Source organism: Serinus canaria, chromosome Z (genome assembly GCF_022539315.1).
Source record: "Serinus canaria isolate serCan28SL12 chromosome Z, serCan2020, whole genome shotgun sequence".
In the NCBI taxonomy this organism is placed as follows: Eukaryota; Metazoa; Chordata; class Aves; order Passeriformes; family Fringillidae; genus Serinus; species Serinus canaria.
The window spans coordinates 56,404,229-56,421,481 of NC_066343.1; the positions used below are offsets into that span (position 1 = coordinate 56,404,229).

Genomic DNA, 17,253 nt, shown 5'->3' on the forward strand with positions numbered 1-17,253 from the left:
GGATTCCTCCTACCTTCACAAACCAAGGGCAGGACATATTGAGATGTTTACTAGAGAGACTGGCCAAGTGTCTGTTAGTCCTTGAGGGCTTGTAACATGGTGTGAACTGCACTGCAGGCACAGAAGATATTTTACTCAGTCATGAAAATAAGCCAAATAGAATTCTATCAGTTCTGCAAAAAGCAGCAACATGCTTGTCCAAACCAAGTGACAACTACCACAACTGTATTTAATTCTAATGCCTGGTCTTCAAAAAGGCTTCAGTTTTGCAATCTACATAATCCAGAATTATCCTTACTGTGGCATTATTTGTAAAATTAGAAAAAAACCAAAACAACTAAAATAACCATGAAAAAAAGCAACCATGCAAACCCTATTACAAAATGAAGTGATACTTCCTCTTTTCCTTCCTGTGCTACTGCCCATGACAGATAATTCATCTAGGACAAAGTAATGAACCAAACATGTAATGAGAATTCACTACTTGGAACTGAAGTCACAGAACGTCACAGCATGTTAGCACAATTAGGTCAGGACATCTCAGCTGTTAGCAAGACTTGGTAAAAGATTCATATTTTACAAGACAAGTTGTACAAAGATTCAGACCTTTTCCTTCTTAATCTTCAGTGACGCAAGCCGCACTGTCAGAATTCATGGTTACACTGCTATCTCTGTTAGTTGGTGCTGCATACTAATTCTCTTTTCAGCTGAAGATACTAAAAAAAAAGGAATTGAAAATTATCAGATCAAATATGTCAACAAGTAACATTCCTAAGATGATTAAATAGTGATAAAGCAGAAAGCTTCTCTTCAATTTGCAACCATGTCACATTCCATTATTCTCCAAGGGCTAGAAAATTCACACAATTCCTATGGAGTAAGGGCTCAAAAAAATAGGACTATCACCTATCAGCTGACGAGAAAGAACTTCACATTGTGCAGAATGAGCTGCATGACTCAAAATACACAAAACACTTTAGAAAAGCCAATCGACGAACAGGAATAATTGTCCTTGAATACATCCACAGCACATCTCAACTCTCATGGCCACCCAAATAATCCAGAGTGGAAACACACCCCCACACACTCCAGAATCCTACCAGGATGGTACATCAAGGCTTACTGTTTGATGTACAGAATACACCTCTTCAAACACAGGCAGCATTTGGTCCCTTCTCTCCTTACCAGGTCTTCTTCCACCAGCAGCTGTGAACACTACGATTCCTCAGCAGAACTTTTGAGGTAAACAAGATTTATTTCCTGGACTTGGGGGTTGTATTGCATACCACCACACTGCAGTGAAATCGTTAGATGGGCATTCATGATCGATGAACACAATTTAATTCCAGTAACAGACACCATTAAAGGAGGCAGAACGAACTTTCAAAAAACTAATTTTAATCAAAACAAAAAAATTGTTGATCATTAACAAGTTTATAAAACAGTGATTTAGTTACATAAATAAATTGATATCAGTGTATCAAATCTTAATTACTTTCAACTTCATGAGCATGTTTACATGGGTGATGAAGTACAACCTTTTTACCTATTATAATAAATAAAATGGAGAGCATGAAATAGTTTTTCTAAACAAAAATACCTACAAACATACCTCTCTAGCATGTTCTCTAATGAAGGGAACAAGAGACACTGGACAACTTTTGCACCAAAACATAAAAACTGCTTTAAAAAGCACAAGGATACAGAACCATCAGCTAAAGTAAAGACACTATACTGTAACCAAAGTTGGTATTTAATAATATAATGAACAGTTTGGTAGTTAGATCTCCAGTTTGGTTATTTTAAAGCATTAAGACAAGGCAAGATAGAAGGCTGCTTCTGTTTGAGTAATTCTAGAGAAAATAAAATATATTAAAAAAACAAACTGAAAAGTAGAACAGTCATACCTACACAACTTTCTGTCCTGCACAAAGTCAAAATACCTATGCAGAATATATATATATAATATATATATATGTTATTTGTGCACAAAGGTTAGCTTATTATTAGCTCACTGCAAAGGCGTAACGTATCATGTCAATAATTTTGGAAAACATTTTGCGTTTTGTGTCAAAAAGGATATTATTTAAGTCTTCTAGGCTAGGAGGCACAAACCCCAATTCTGGCATACTGTAATCTTAATGCTAAGGCTTGCTGCTCTGGCTGTGTATTTTTTGTTGTCCCTCTTTACTATAGTGCCTGTTACAAGCATGTGTGTATGTGTGTATACATATATATGTATACACAGATTGTATAAATATATATATATATAAAATTTTCCCCAATAGGTATCAGTCCAACCATGCAATCCAAAAGGTGGCTCTGCATAGATGCCCAGCATATAGTTCACCACCTGAGCCAACCCTGAAGCAAGGCGCACTTTAGTCCTTCTGATAGGTTTTTTTTTTGTTTAAAACCAAGCTACTGCAGCTTCAAGTATTTTGCATTACATAGATTTTTTTTTTATAAATTAGTTAATGTTATATTTTTCAATATTCAGACATATACTATAATATATATACAGTACAATAAATGCTCTCATTCTTTTTTTAATTTTTTTGATAAATCCCTGAGAATGTATGTTGACAGTCGCTAAGTTTCCACATGCACAAGCATTGTGTGCCATGCTTCTGGATGAACAGCACTGCAAAGCCACGTGGTCAGCCTTTTAACTATTAGTATTTCATTTGTTGGTTCGTTTAAATAAGCTGAAATGTAAGGATGAATTACAAAGGAGTAAAGCTGAATCAATTCGAGGTACTTATCACAGGATGGAGGTGTTTTGTTTGGTTTTTAAAGCCATTGCAATATATGTTTGTTTTTGAGGCTGTGAACGTATACAGAAAGAACAGGAGAGCAATGTGGGCTTTTGCCACTTGACAACATATACTCAGTGTAAACCAAACCTTTTTTAACTTCTCTCTCATACAAAACAGAAAAAAGAAAAGAAAATTAAACACACAAACTTTCACAACATGACAGTTTAGTTTGCAAACTCAATATAACTATACACATATAATACCGGTGTGGCTCTGTTTCTTTAAGTTAAAAAGGATACAAAGGCAGGCTCAAGTAAAAACAAACCACCCCTCCCCCCAATCCCCCATTCACACATTTTCATCAACCAAACCGTTCACGAACCAGCATCATCAGTTTCTTTTTGCCTTTGTAGATTTGTTTTAGGTTGTCAATAAACTGTGTAAACTGGATGTGACCATCGTGAGCCATTAGGAAGGTCTCTCGTGCCTTGCTGAGGAACTCTATAAACTCACTATAGTGTCGTGGGCTGATGTGAGTGAGACGTGAATGAGTTGTATTAATGTAGGCTCCAATTGTGGCATCCAAGAGCTGCCGTAAAGGGGCTTTGTCCAGTGACATGAGCTTACCAGAGTTCCTCCTTCCATGAAGTCCCACCATGCCAGGAGTGGTCAAAGTACACCTACGCAAAATGTCCGACAGTACTGTTGCACACTTGACACTTTTGACCACCAGAGGTATTATAGCTGCTAGCTCATTTTTCCCAAGGGAGTGGCTGAGCGCACATGCCCACAGAACGTCATTAATGGCAGGGTGTGTGTCCTGATTGTAACTCAGGTTGAGATGTGTCATGGCCAAAGTAGCCAGCTTGTAGGCCCGCATGGGGTAACCACGGTGCTCCATGTATCGTGCTATGGTAAAAAGCTGCGAGTAGCTCATGCCAGCTGTAGCAGCATCTAGAACGATTTGGTAAGCAGTCTCAAAAGCTATGTGATCCTTTTCACATAGGGTCAGTGCAGAAAGGGCACAGTTTTGAGGATCCTTCATGGCACACTGTAGAGCAAGCGTCCTAGCACTGCCAGCCAGTTTCTCCTGCTGATGGCAGTCCAGATGCAGACGGACAATGGTGCTGTTGGACATCACTGTCGTAGCAACAATACTAGTGGCTTCTGTTGGAGTGAAAAGTGTAAACCAGTTTTGCATGATACTATCCAGTGCGTAAACACCTGGGAGAGAGAAAGAAAGGATTAGCCACAACTATAAAATGCAGCAGATAGAGATGTTCAGCAGATTATACTCCCCACAAGGTCTAAGAGGTTACCAGTACATCCCAGCAAGAAGGGCTCACAGACAGCAAGGCTAGAAAACAACATTAAAACTAAGACTACTGTACAAACTCTGCAGCAATCACATAAAACGAGAAAATAACAAAAGTAGCCTGCAAGATAAGCTTTAATCTCCTGTTGTGACAGCTGAGCTGTTTTACTTAAGACAATTTGGGTAAAACATTCTGGCTCATTTCATCTCATCATCTCACTCAAAAGCAGCCCTCACCTTGCACACCAGGGCAATTGCAACCTCTTTTCTCACTGTAAATCTCAAGGCACAGCACATGTGAAAAAAAGGCAAAATGGTTTTCTTAAGAGAACACCATGGCATACCTTATCAGAACTTATTAAGCACACCTTAAAGCAATTGAATTCATAAGTACATGATCATCAAGATCCTTATCAGAGAAAAACAGTGAGCAATATGAACTACTGAAATATTCTCAGTGCCACTGTATTCCCAGTGCGTTTCACAGGCAGAGGAAACACTGACTGACAGGTTCCATAAATTGAACCTAGAATGCCTTACTGCTAGAGGCAGTTTACACACATTTGTGGCCCACCTAAACCACACACAGAGGTCTTTATTTTGTCTGCAGGACTCTAATGCTTCCCACAGACCCCAGCACTAATTTCCAGAAAACCAGCATAACCAGAGAATACAGTATCTTCATTTAAATAAACAGATTCCCAGCATTACCATATTCATTCTTTACTGTGTTGATTAAGTCTCAAAAGTACTTTGCACAACATTTTAAGCTCTCTACAGGACACTTTTATTAAAATATGTAAACCAATTTAAAGCAACTTTAAATCCAGTATTTTATTTGCTGAGATGCAGCTGCATGAAATAATACTCAGGCACTAATATCTGTAAGATAACCTCAGCAAAAATTACCTTAGCAAAGACATAAAAGCAATAAAACAAGAGCATTGCATGAAAATTTGCAGACACAAACCACTTTCTGGCTGAGAGCATACAAAGGCAAGCTCTATTTCCCCATGCTATTGACAATATATGGCCAGCTAAGCATAAAAGCAAAGAAAGAATTAACCCAGAGAATAAGCAGCAGCAATTTTCCTAAGTTCTGAAACTCAAGAAGCATCTGTGCAATACAATCCAACTCAGATATATGAAGAAGGAAGAAATACAACAGAAAAACATGCTCTCCAGAAATACCTTTACTGACAATTAAAATGGCTCCATTATCATAAGTACTTAGATTGTTCCCATTAGCATTGCTGCTGATTTTTGATTTTTTTTTAACAGCTATACAGCTTTTAATGCAATCATCTTCATTTCTAGACCCTGCATCTTCATTTTGAAGATGGTAAACCTTAACACAGAAAGTTTATGAGACGCCTCATGAAGACATGCAGGAAATCTATAGCAAAGCCCAAAATGATCCAAAAAGGCTACTTGAGAGAGCACTGATTTCCCACTTCTGTATTGAGTATTTTGGGTATTAAGTATTTGCATTTGGGTGCTTCCCATAGGTTATGCACACCTCCACCTTATGGGTGAAAGCAGTCAACTGCATTACTCAACTATTGTCTCACTTCCTTTGTGCCTAAAAACCCTCACTAATCACTACCATAATGTGTTCTCATCAAAGGAATTTTAGAGATGAACACGAAGTGGGAGGCATTTGAACTTGGGTGTTGACAAGGAAGATCAAGCCCTGTAAGAGTAGCTGACAAGGGAAACATTTCAGAACATACCTACTTCTGTTGCACATGTTACCAACCACCTCACCATTTCCCGCCGTCGCCAATTCAGTGTTGACAGTGTCATCCGCATCACCTGTTAAAAGAACACAAAATAAAAATTAATTGCAAACCCAGGCCACAGAGAAACAGAAAGGAATTTTAAAGTATTCAAAGACAGTGGAGTTAAAAATGGCAGGCTCCTGCCCTCTCCACTCCATTTCCTCTTTTTCAGCTGATATGTCAAACAATTTGAAAAACACTGTTCAGATATTTTTGAACAGCATGCAGAAGGTAATTCCAACGGCCGACCCTTCAAGGATAGAGGACAAAGACCATTTTATCTGGAGGCAAGAAAAAACCTTACCCCATAAAAAAGCCTTCTCCCAAGCAACAAAAAAAACCAATCAATTACCAATTATCGAAATTAAATTATGTAACGTCTCCTCCCTCTATGCACAAGTATATCGGTGCATATTCCAGGGCATATAGTTGTTGTAAGTAGTCAGGTACTACATACTAAACAAAGACAACCTAATTACAATTTAGTTGAGGAGAAAAGAAGGGGGAATCATCTATAGGCCACTAGAGACAGTGCTGACACTGTTTCTTGCAGGAAAAGCCTTACTGTAAGAAACTATGCAGGTGGGAATTGCTAGAAATTACACTGCTATGCATCTTCCTTCTGGAAAACAAATCTTTAAGATTCTTAAAACATCTTTGGTAAGCTTGGAACAGAACAGTGGGAAAATTCTATAAAAGTCCCAGTTTGTTGGGTTTGTGACATTTCTTTCACTACATTGTGCTGAAGATTTTCTGATGACACTGTCATCAACCACAAAAGAGTATCCATGAATATCCAAAGTGTGTGTTTCCACTAAATGATACTTGGTGAAAGATTGAGGGGACACACAGGTCAGTTGTAAGGATTTTTATCTCTCTCACATAAACATTTAAGGCAAATGAAACAAACAGATTTCCACAGTGACCATGGAAATATGAAAGCCTAACAAAGCATACAAAACCCTCAGCTTTTTGATTAACGATTTTAGTCCCTTTCTTCAGCATAAAAAGCAACTGGGAAAACATCCTTTCCCTGAAGTCTTTGGAGCTTTATTTACTGAACCAAAGTAATAAATGGTTTTCTGATCTTTACATGTTTTTTTTTTTTCAGAGAATTCCCCGAAGAGGGATGGAGATATTTGTTTTTGTTGAAATTAACTGAGTAATCTCTAAGATTCAAAAGTGTCAGGTAATATTTACTACTTGGCTGTCTCCTTTTAGCTTGCAAAGTCTCTCCTCAGAGCCAGAAAACTGATCTGCAGTACTTGTACACCTCAAGCATACTCAGATGCATCTGGCTATACCACAGCTTGTGGAGTACAGGATATTGATGGAAGTGAGAAGGCTGCTGTCAACATGCTCTGCCTTAGAAACCAGTCATTATGGTTGACCTTGGCTTCCAAATAGCATGTATCAGTTCTCATTTAGGGGAAAGGAAGAGAAAGAAAAGGGAAAAAACCCTGAAGACCACGCAGAAAATACAAGGCATTTCCAGCAAGCAAAGTAATTTTATTTTCTAGCCAGTCCTACATAAAATCCTGAACCCACGACACTGGTCCTCTCTCACCCCTGAACAGAAGAGTGCAGCCAAAAAATGCCAGCTCTACCTTCCATGTGAATGACACAAAAGGACTGTGCAGATTCTTGGTCTGTGTTTACCAGTACATTAGGCCTTGCAGTAGAAAACAAAACTTAAAACCAAGTCCAGACAGAGCCCAAAGACTGTATCCTTTCCTGTGCTTAAAAGCTACATGCACCAACACTGCATCAAATTTCTTTCTTATATTGTAATAACAGCAAATGAGAGAAATACCTGAAGACCCAACTCTAGAGAAACTTTCAGAAGAGTTATGTCTGGCAAGCTGTCCATGAGTGTTGCTATTTTAAATGCATCCTGGGCAAGTTTGAAGATGTGTGATGAGGAGTGGATATTTTTCTGGATGGACTCTAACACTGTTTCCAGTCTCCGAACATCACCTGCAAGGTGTAAACAGAATCACCAATATGGAACAAGCTCTCAAAACACCCAGAGATCCATTATATCTGAGCCTGACATTGCTATGCAATAGTATGATGTTTCAATTACACACACTCTGTTTTCAGAAACCTTCTATAATTAAATTGCTAATGAATGAAAGATATAAGAGACCACAAACTGCTCTATCTGAAGCTGTTAGTGCAGCACAGGGCCAAAAGTCACTCTGATTTGTGAATTTTAGAACTGACTTCTCCACTTCTGTGTCTCACAGTCAATGTCATGTGACAGGAGAATAAAACACTGTCTTATTAGGCTCATACTAAGCTCATCTAGCTACCAGATAACTGAATTAACTACTATGCTAGAAAGTTACATGACAGATTTAAGCCAGTTCAGTTTGTTGTGCCCATTTCAAACTATTGCCAGACTCTGATCTGGACTCCTAAGCATGAGTTTTATAATCTGTTTACCCATTAAATGCACACATTTAGTTGAGCACATAACTGACTGCAATGTACCTTTGGCTGCTGTTAGCATGGTTGATGCCAGCTCACACTGCTGGGATTCGATATGACTTAGGGTGAACCAGCGGGGATACCGGTTTGGAACAACAGATGCGATGTGGTGAGGGCGGGACAAGTCTCCTGAAGGAGCTGTGGATTCCAGTACCAGCAACCTGAAATAGGAAAGAAATCCTCTTTCATTAAACCACTATTACATTTGGTTGCTCATGAGCTAAACTAAAGCTGCAAGAATACTCGGTATGATCTATGAAATACGCTTTTTCAGTTTCAGAAAAAAAATTGGAAAACCACTTCTCTTCTTGTGAAATCTCAAAGTTCGTTTGCCAAACTTTCCTATATAAATAGGCATTTTTAACCTACCAGAATTTTATAATGTACTCTAATTAGATGTTAGGGTAGTCCCAAAGAGCAGTGACAGCGAAGTTTCCTTTAATATGACTTTCAGACTCCATTTTCTCATCAATCAACAACAGTCTTACCCAACAAGGAGCATTCATACTTGAATTCAAATTAGCGTGTTGTTGACTACTACAATCCAAATGACAGCCCACAGTAAACATATAACCTTACTGCCCTTCAAATACATTAAATACTGATAGTACATCAGCTATGCTATAAATGCTAGTACAAAAAAATAGGAGTAAACAAAAAAAGGCTATTTTTTGATACACTTAAGAATAGTTTCAGCATATGAATGGTTAAAGAAATAGTAATAAGGCCATGTCCAGCAGAAAAGCTTTTCCAGTGCTTAGCTTCTTGATGACTCTTAGTACCTGTTTGTCTTAGTATCTGAGGTCTGTTTCTACCAGCTTTCATGTGCATGTGACTTTTGAGAAGGAAGTGATCTGGGAGGATCAAGGAAGTTGCATCTCTTTTGTCCACAAAACTGCAACTACTGAACACTGAAAATCCAATGCATTGTGTTTTTTCAGTGATAGACTATTTCTTATAGAATAAGCCCATCTAAATGTAAGTTACAATTTTTTATAAGAACTTTTCTAAGTTCTGTAAGCAGCTGTGGAATATGTTGGGTTTTGGGGTTTTTTTTTGCATTAAGATGGATTTGAGTTACATCAAGTTTTTTTTTTTTAGATTCCTGAAGCATATGACATATTAGTAAAATAATAATACAGTATAATAATATATTTAAGAATTCACTAAGAAAGGTAATTTTGAATATATGGAAAGGCATCTAGCAGGCACTTAAAAATACAACACAGCACCCAAATAACTATCACACACATATAAGTACACAAAAATAGGAAAAAAACCCTTGTATCAAGTAAAATCTATTATCCAGCAGCACAAAGACATCTCTTCATAAACATATTCTAAAGCTGATTTTTTCCAAGCATAGAGTGAGGCTGCAGAGGTACATTATAAGATAGCTTCAATGAACAGAAAAGATCTTAGCTATTAAATTAAGAAAGGGATTAGTAGGCTATGAGTAAGAGTAAACAGCCAAAAAGCATGAAAGTAAAGCTGTTTTGGAGAAATCTTTTGTCACTTCGCATTTAACTGCCAGCTCCTGTGCGCTTCTGCTGTGAAAAGATGTGCTATTGTGAATTGGTGGCTTTCACACAATTTTGGCAAGGTTAGGGAACACCAGAAAACCACATGTAGATTTAGCATTCTTAACTCTTTTTTCCCCTTTGAAACACCAATTATTTAGTTAGGTTTTAGCAAAGCTACCTTGTGAATAAACATCACCATTAAAGTCTGGGTCCCAAAGCCTGGCTGAAATTCAAGCTTAACAAGGGATCAAACCAAACTAAGCCAAACATTCACAGATTCCAAGTGAGCAGTCAACTGCAGATCCACGTTCTCCAAGGCTATGCTCCCTGTGTTTCAGTCATGAAAGCAGAAAGCTAGACAGAATTGACTATCAAGGACTGCACAACCCTGTCCTTGCAGACCTGAGGTGCATACATGAAAGGCTTTCTGGTCTGAGTTTCCATTTATTTCATATTAAGTGTTCCATACACTAAAATAGGACTCAAAAAACTAAACAGCAACAGGTATTTTTGAATATAGAAAGGTTAAATACTCCTGAGCCGCCATGGGTAATTCACCCATGTAGACTTGTATGCAGACTGACACTGAATACTTCTATCTGAAGAGCAAGTACCTGTGTTCTTGTGAAATTAATTTCTTTAATAAATGTAAGAAAAGAAATATGCTTCACTCCTAAAAGCATGAGCAGCTGTACAGATTTCCACGTCAACCTTTACAAACTTCCACATGGGATTTCCGTCCTTGCCACAACCACTTCCTCCCTCCCATGGAAAAAAAGATGCTCAAGTTTTTGTCTTCTGACCCATTCAACTTCTCAGCCATGAGACAGACATTCAATCTTCATGTTTGCTTTATTCTTGTCTCCTCAAGGCAGTATTACATTACTTTTTCATTTGGTTTGTATTGGGAGTCCGTTATTCACTGAACTAACATTCTGGTGTGAATGGAAAGAATAATCATCCTTCTTCAGTAGAATTTAAGAAGTGCAGAAGAATGCAGACAGACATGGAATAGAAAGCATCTAAATCTGCCACCACTACTGTTCAAGATAGCAGCCCACATTTCTGAAGAGTGCCAAATATCAAACTGCAAAAAGAAAGATTACTGTCTAGGGCTGAACCTTCATCTGTCTTATAAAGTGATGAAAAAATGGCTGTGGAGGGAAAATAGCCCTGATTGCACTGACATCTCCTGTGATTTCACCAGATGGAAACAAAAAGACAATTCTTTCTTACACTGGCCTATTTAAGAAGTAATTTCTTTAGTTGAGATGACAGCTTTATAGCAAATGAGGGCTGGAGCTACCCAAGACTAACTGGAGATTTCATCGTTTGGATCTTTCAGTGTCTTGTTTTTCTAGCTGAGAAAGGAAACTTTCAAAAAAGAAATTTTCAGTTATGACTGGTTTCTGGGCAAATACTTGTTCAAATGAAACTGCATATTGACTCCATTTTCACTGAGGCAGTCCGGAAAGCTGCTGATGGATGACTACTTCAGCCTTGGAGGATCATTTCAATAGCTTAGTTTAAGGAGTAAAAATCCATACAAAGTAAATACAAGACAAGTATGTTTTATAAAACAATTAACTTTTTTTCCTTAAAAAAAAACCAAAACCACACCAAACACAACAAAACCAGCCAAAGAAACAACAAACAATGAAACAAAACAAAACCAACCAAAAAGCCCCATGCACCAAATTTTGTACTATCATCTTGTTCTGATATAATCAGTAATTCATGTTCTTACCTCAAGATAAAACAAGACTAGAAAACTTAAGTGGCACAGGTAGCTTTCTGATCACACATTTGAATGTTCTCAATAGTTCATCAGTAATGTAGTTTTGTCTTATTCTATTTCCTAAAATGCTAATTGTATCCAGCAAGTATACATGGTCACTCTTCACATTTTTTAGACCCTTCCCATAACATCCATTACTAGACCCTCTTGGAGGCAGAAAAATTCCAACAGGCTAAGCAGACCTTTGGCTTAAACTGACAGCTATATTTTGCTCTTATGCAGGGCCTCCCATTTAGTCCTTCAAACACAGGAATTATTTTTTCCCTATTTAGCTTTCTGGAGAGAATAAACACCTCCAAACCATACAGACGCAACCTGTTTGATGAAGCTAAATACTCTTCATGTGAATAGGAAGTCCTTCAATCACTGTTCAATCATGCTTGGTGATAATGACCAGGAAAATTCAACATTTTTTCTTTTTTATATCTAAGACTTGACTGCTCTTAGTATTCAGCTGTGGCTATTCTTTGCCAACCAACAACAACTAGGTTCTTGATAGTGAGCAGACAATTCAGACAGGATCACTTTCTTCCCTTAACTCTGTGTGGACAACAGTTTTATCACTGATCCGTTTAGGTCCTTGAGAACTTGTTCAGAAGTCTCTTCTTAGATACCATTACCAATCTGACCTGTCCTGAGACAGCAGACACTGAACACTGCCTAAGAAACAGCTTTTTACTGATTACTGAAGACAAATGGGATGCAAAACCAGACATTTTGCTGTCATTGGATGTACTCAATTTAGATCCCAACATTCACCCAGAAGAGGCTAAGATGTTATGAAGCACTAAACAATGCACAGGCTCTGACCACACCACTGAAATCTATTGCTGAGAATCAATTTATGAAGAATGCGAGTGAAACAAGTTGTCCTGCTAAGCAGACTAAGCAGCAAACAATCCTGAGACTTATGGCAAAATACTTCTTTCCTTATTTCATTACCAATATCATCATGCCACACAACCGCATGGGTGGGAGAATCCATATGCTAAAGTGGCTTTATAACACAAAATCTTGTGCCCCAGGTGTGGGATTCTAGAAGGATCTGAAACAGAAAATCCTATTTTACGAGTATAAATAAACACTAATTGGACATGTATAAATTATTACAATATAGTTACTAAAAATACCATTTATTTTTATAGATGACAGAACCAAAACAGTACCTCCTTGACTCCTTGAATGGAAGAATGAATACTGTAGAAAAAGAGACTAGGTCCTGATTACCAAACCTTTTCCTCCTTTCCACATCTACTACTTGTGCTCTTTTTAGACAACTCATGAATACGTACCGCATGGCTCTCAGTGCAGTTTTGTATGCCAATTCAGCATCATGAGGTAGGAGAGAGGTGAAGAGATACTTGGCAAATGTGTGCATTGGAACACTCTCCCGATGGATGACTTCACCTAAGCCACTGTATGGTCCACCTGCAGGAAAGAGAAACAATGTCAGTCTTTACAAACTGCTAGACCCCAAATTCTGACCCTTTAAAAGCATTCAGTACACCTTTAGCTAGAAGTACATGGCCTCCTGCACAAAAGGTGAAGTTACATTGTTATTTTCATTGAAACAGATAACACATCATATATGCACAATGTGTTACAGTTATATGAAATACCATGTATTATTTAGGAAAACAAGACACACTGCAAATGGTATAATACTAAGCACACTGCCAGTGCTTATACAAATGACAGAATGATTACAGTACTTCATGGGACTCATTCAGCAAGCCTGGTATGCAAAAGTAGAAAGTCATAAACCTAGCTCTGCCTCCACAGTTATATTATGCATATCAATACCTATATATCCTGTCAGTGTGTCACTGCTTCATCACAAATTCACCAGGAAAAAAGGAATGATGACTATAGAAAAATGTGTATAAAAAATGTGTTCTTTAATTGAAATTACAAGACCAATCACCACAGCAGCACGTGATCCCTCAAATATCTCACTTGACATTGGCATTTAGATAACCCTTTGGTCTGGATGCAGTCATGACTCAAGTCCCAGGTCCCACCCTTGGGTCACAACAACCCCAGGCAGTTCCACAGGCTGGGAACAGAGTAACCAGAAAGCTGCTCAGTGGAAAAGGACCTCAGGGTGCTGGTGACATGAGCCAGGGTGTGCCCAGGTGGCCAAGAAGGCCAATGGCACCCTGGCTTGGATCAGCAGGACCACAGCAGGGATTGTTCCCCTGTACTGGGTACTGGTGAGGCCACACCACGAGTGCTGTGTCCAGTTCTGGTCCATCACTCCAAGAAAGACACTGAGGAGCTGGAGTGAGCACAGAGAAGGCAAGGGAGCTGGGGCAGGGTGTGCAGCACAAGTCCTGAGAAGTAGCTGAAGGAGCTTGGGGTGTTTATACTGAAAAAAAAGGAGGCTCAGGGAAGGATTTATGATTCTCTATCCCTGCCTGAAAAGCCCCAGACAACCAGAGACACGATGAAAGGAAATGGCTTCAGATTGTGCCAGGCACAATCAGGTTTAGACTGGATATCAGGAAAAACTTTACTGAAAGGATGGTCAGGCATTGGAACAGGTTGCCCAGGGCAGTGGTGGAAACACCATCATTGAATGTGTTCAAATTAAGTGTGGATTTGTCACTTAGGAACATGGTTTAGTAGTGAAGATAGTGGGGGGTAACCTAATGGATGGACTTAACAACACTAATAGTCTTTTTCAACCTGAACAATTCTATGATGATGAACTCAAGGTCAGATCATGCACCAAAGCTGGCTGTTAGTCCAGTATACCCACATGATTTTAAAATTTCTATTTTATTAATGTGAAAACTATCCCTATTATTAAGGCAATGGATTTTTCTCACTCAGTTAGGTGTAGATTCAAATTTGATAACAGCAGAATCATGATGACAACAACAAAGTTGAAAGCAACTATTTACTTGCTGAGTTTCTAATGTTCACAGTGCATAAGAATCCTATTTCTACATTTTTTTGTGCATACATAAGACTGTTTTTCCTGTTAATAGGAAAACTATGTCAAACAGTTTCTGACTTCAGTGACAAAAGGTTCAGGCATTAAATGCAGTGAGATACAAAATAAGAATCTTGTATTAAACATTACTGGACAATTATTACAGATAGCACTCAGCAGTCCCAGAAGCTACTACTACTTCTACTAAGACTCTAACTCATCACACTTGAAAGGATGGATGGATGGATGGATGGATGGATGGATGGATGGATGGATGGATGGATGGATGGATGGATGGATGGATGGATGGATGGATGGATAGCTGATAGCTGTGTGAGCGCACTTCTGTTTCAGCAATGTTTTTGACTACTGCCTAAGCACAACATACAAGGATAGAAATCACTAGGCATGAAAAAAATCTGAGCTCCATAGGTGGGCATTTCTAAAGATTGCAAAGTAAATGTCAAAGAAGATTTAGTAAGTGACAGTGTGTCTTATAACCATTTGAAATGAAATTGAAAGCCATTCAAATCTAGCTGGCATTGTTTGAATGAAAGAAGCAATTTCATGTATGTTCGCCAGTTGGTGGTCCAGTCAGAAATTCAATCAGGACACAAAGAACACATGACAAAGCATTTATATGAAAATGTATTTTGCCATTAACTTAGCAGTCAAGCAAAAAATCAGAACAGTTCTTGCAAAATAGTCTTATATTCTGCTTTCCCACATGCTCAAATCGTAGCTACACACAGCATGCAATAATCTTCATTAACAGCAGAGAAATCAGCCTAATATTGGATTAAGTTTTCTTTATTGTATCTACCGAATTTCAACTAAAAACTCACAATTGGTGTGATCAGCACCTTAAATCACTGCACAGCTTTTCCTCCATGTAAACTGGCAGTTTCTGCCGAACCTGGAGCAAACTGAAACTACTGCAGAAAAGCCAGATTTCTCATCACAAACTAATTCAAGACAACTGCAGCACATTGCTCACAATGGCAATTTTTTAGGCAGTTTTATTAGCAGACTTCCTGCTATGATCAATTCTTTACTACTCTAAGAAAACATTAAAAGAATTCAGTGATCAAAGTAGTAAACTGAATTATCGGAGAGTATATATCAGAGAAATCCTGGCTTTTCCTCATAAAGCAACCTTACCAGTAAACAGATGCAGCAAACCGATTTTATAATGCAGAGGAATCCTGCATGCTAATAACTAGATCGAAACAATAGCTTTTCTTGTCCAAAGGCCACAAAGGAGCAATAGAGACACACCATGATGGAAACTTTCCCTGTGTTGCAGCTTCTCTGCAGTTTCAAAACTAGGCAAAAACAGTGACTTAAAGCTGGGAACCCTAAGCAATATATTGTACCTCTTCCATAAAAGACAAAGTTTTAAAAGACTAATCTGTGACAAAAAATAGAGTAAAACCTGACTGTTGTGAAACCATCTCTCAACTTACCTAGGGCAGTACCACACTCCCATGGGCATGCACTCAAAATCTGGGTGTTTCACCCAGACTTCAAAAACCTGGACTATGCCTTTGGCTAATTTTTTTCCCCAGAAGTTTTTTCTTCCATTCAAAAAGAACAAAAACCAGAAAGACAACCTTGGAACCCATGACATCACTCTCTGAGCATGTGTTTAAGTGCTACATGTTAAGCCTTTTTCAAAGTTAAGGCAAAAGTACACATTTCCATGTACAGATATTATTTCAACACTGCCTAATTCCAAAACGTAAGTGGTGTGTCATGGTCATAACTCAGGACAAGACCCGACCTGAAGCCACAAAATTTGACCAAATACTTTAATTTCCACCTATGACATGAACTTCAAAGGCAAGTAATCTTCTTTATTTTCACAAATAAAACATTGCATTTCTGCTTTAGCAATTACACATGAATTTTCTGAGCCCTTCACTTTGGCACAGTGGTCAAAATCTTCATACGTTTATAAAGCTGCCAGTATAGGTCCTTTCACAGAATACAAAGAATATTTAGAATTTTGGTATCTAGGAACTGTTGATAACTGATGTCTGTATTACATAATAGTTAGCCTGGAGTGTATAATCAGGTTATTGAGATTACAACATGCAACAAATGTAAAGAACAAAGTGCATTCAAAATTAAAATAAAAGATTTATAGGTCAGTATATGCCTTATCTCTGCAGTCACATGATATCTAAAGTACAGCAATTCTCGTAAGAGACTTGATAAAACTTTCATGGAGTTCTAAGCAAAAAAAAACATCTGAAGCATGTAAGGCACTTTCTGCAGGAACACTAGTTCTGTGTACTTGTGTAAGTGCAGACAGTTTAGAGAAGCAGTTAGCATCTATATTCAGCTACCTTCTATTAGGAAGACTGCTTGTTTTCGAAAAATCTTCACCAGAGTATCATCCAATTCAATTTCTTGTAGCTTAGAAATTAGCTGCTCCTCATTTCGACAAACCTTCTCTTGTGCATACAAGCCATCTGGCATTATTCGCTGCTGTCCCAGCCCTATCAATGCTACTTCCACAGCCAGCGTTAAGTAAGAATCCCCTTCTTCTAGGAACTTGTGTGCAGGCAGGTGCTGGTACTCCAGAGATTTGCATTGCCCCAGGTTTTCTGTAAGGGGTGACACAGAAAGAAAAACACATCA

The 17,253-nt window shown here is 38.3% G+C and overlaps 1 protein-coding gene across 1 annotated transcript in view; it reads right to left on the reverse strand.

Moving 5' to 3' along the window:
• Positions 1-1,377: 1,377 nt before the first annotated feature.
• The window catches only part of ZSWIM6 (zinc finger SWIM-type containing 6), a 103,808-nt gene continuing 87,932 nt past the window's right edge, over positions 1,378-17,253 (reverse strand). The window contains exons 9-14 of the mRNA XM_030236820.2: positions 16,959-17,219; positions 12,962-13,097; positions 8,352-8,509; positions 7,669-7,832; positions 5,808-5,889; positions 1,378-3,983 (exon numbers count right to left, since the gene is read on the reverse strand). Coding sequence (XP_030092680.2) covers positions 3,121-3,983; positions 5,808-5,889; positions 7,669-7,832; positions 8,352-8,509; positions 12,962-13,097; positions 16,959-17,219 — 1,664 coding nt within the window. The 3' untranslated portion in view covers positions 1,378-3,120. The remainder of the gene's footprint in view (positions 3,984-5,807; positions 5,890-7,668; positions 7,833-8,351; positions 8,510-12,961; positions 13,098-16,958; positions 17,220-17,253) is intronic.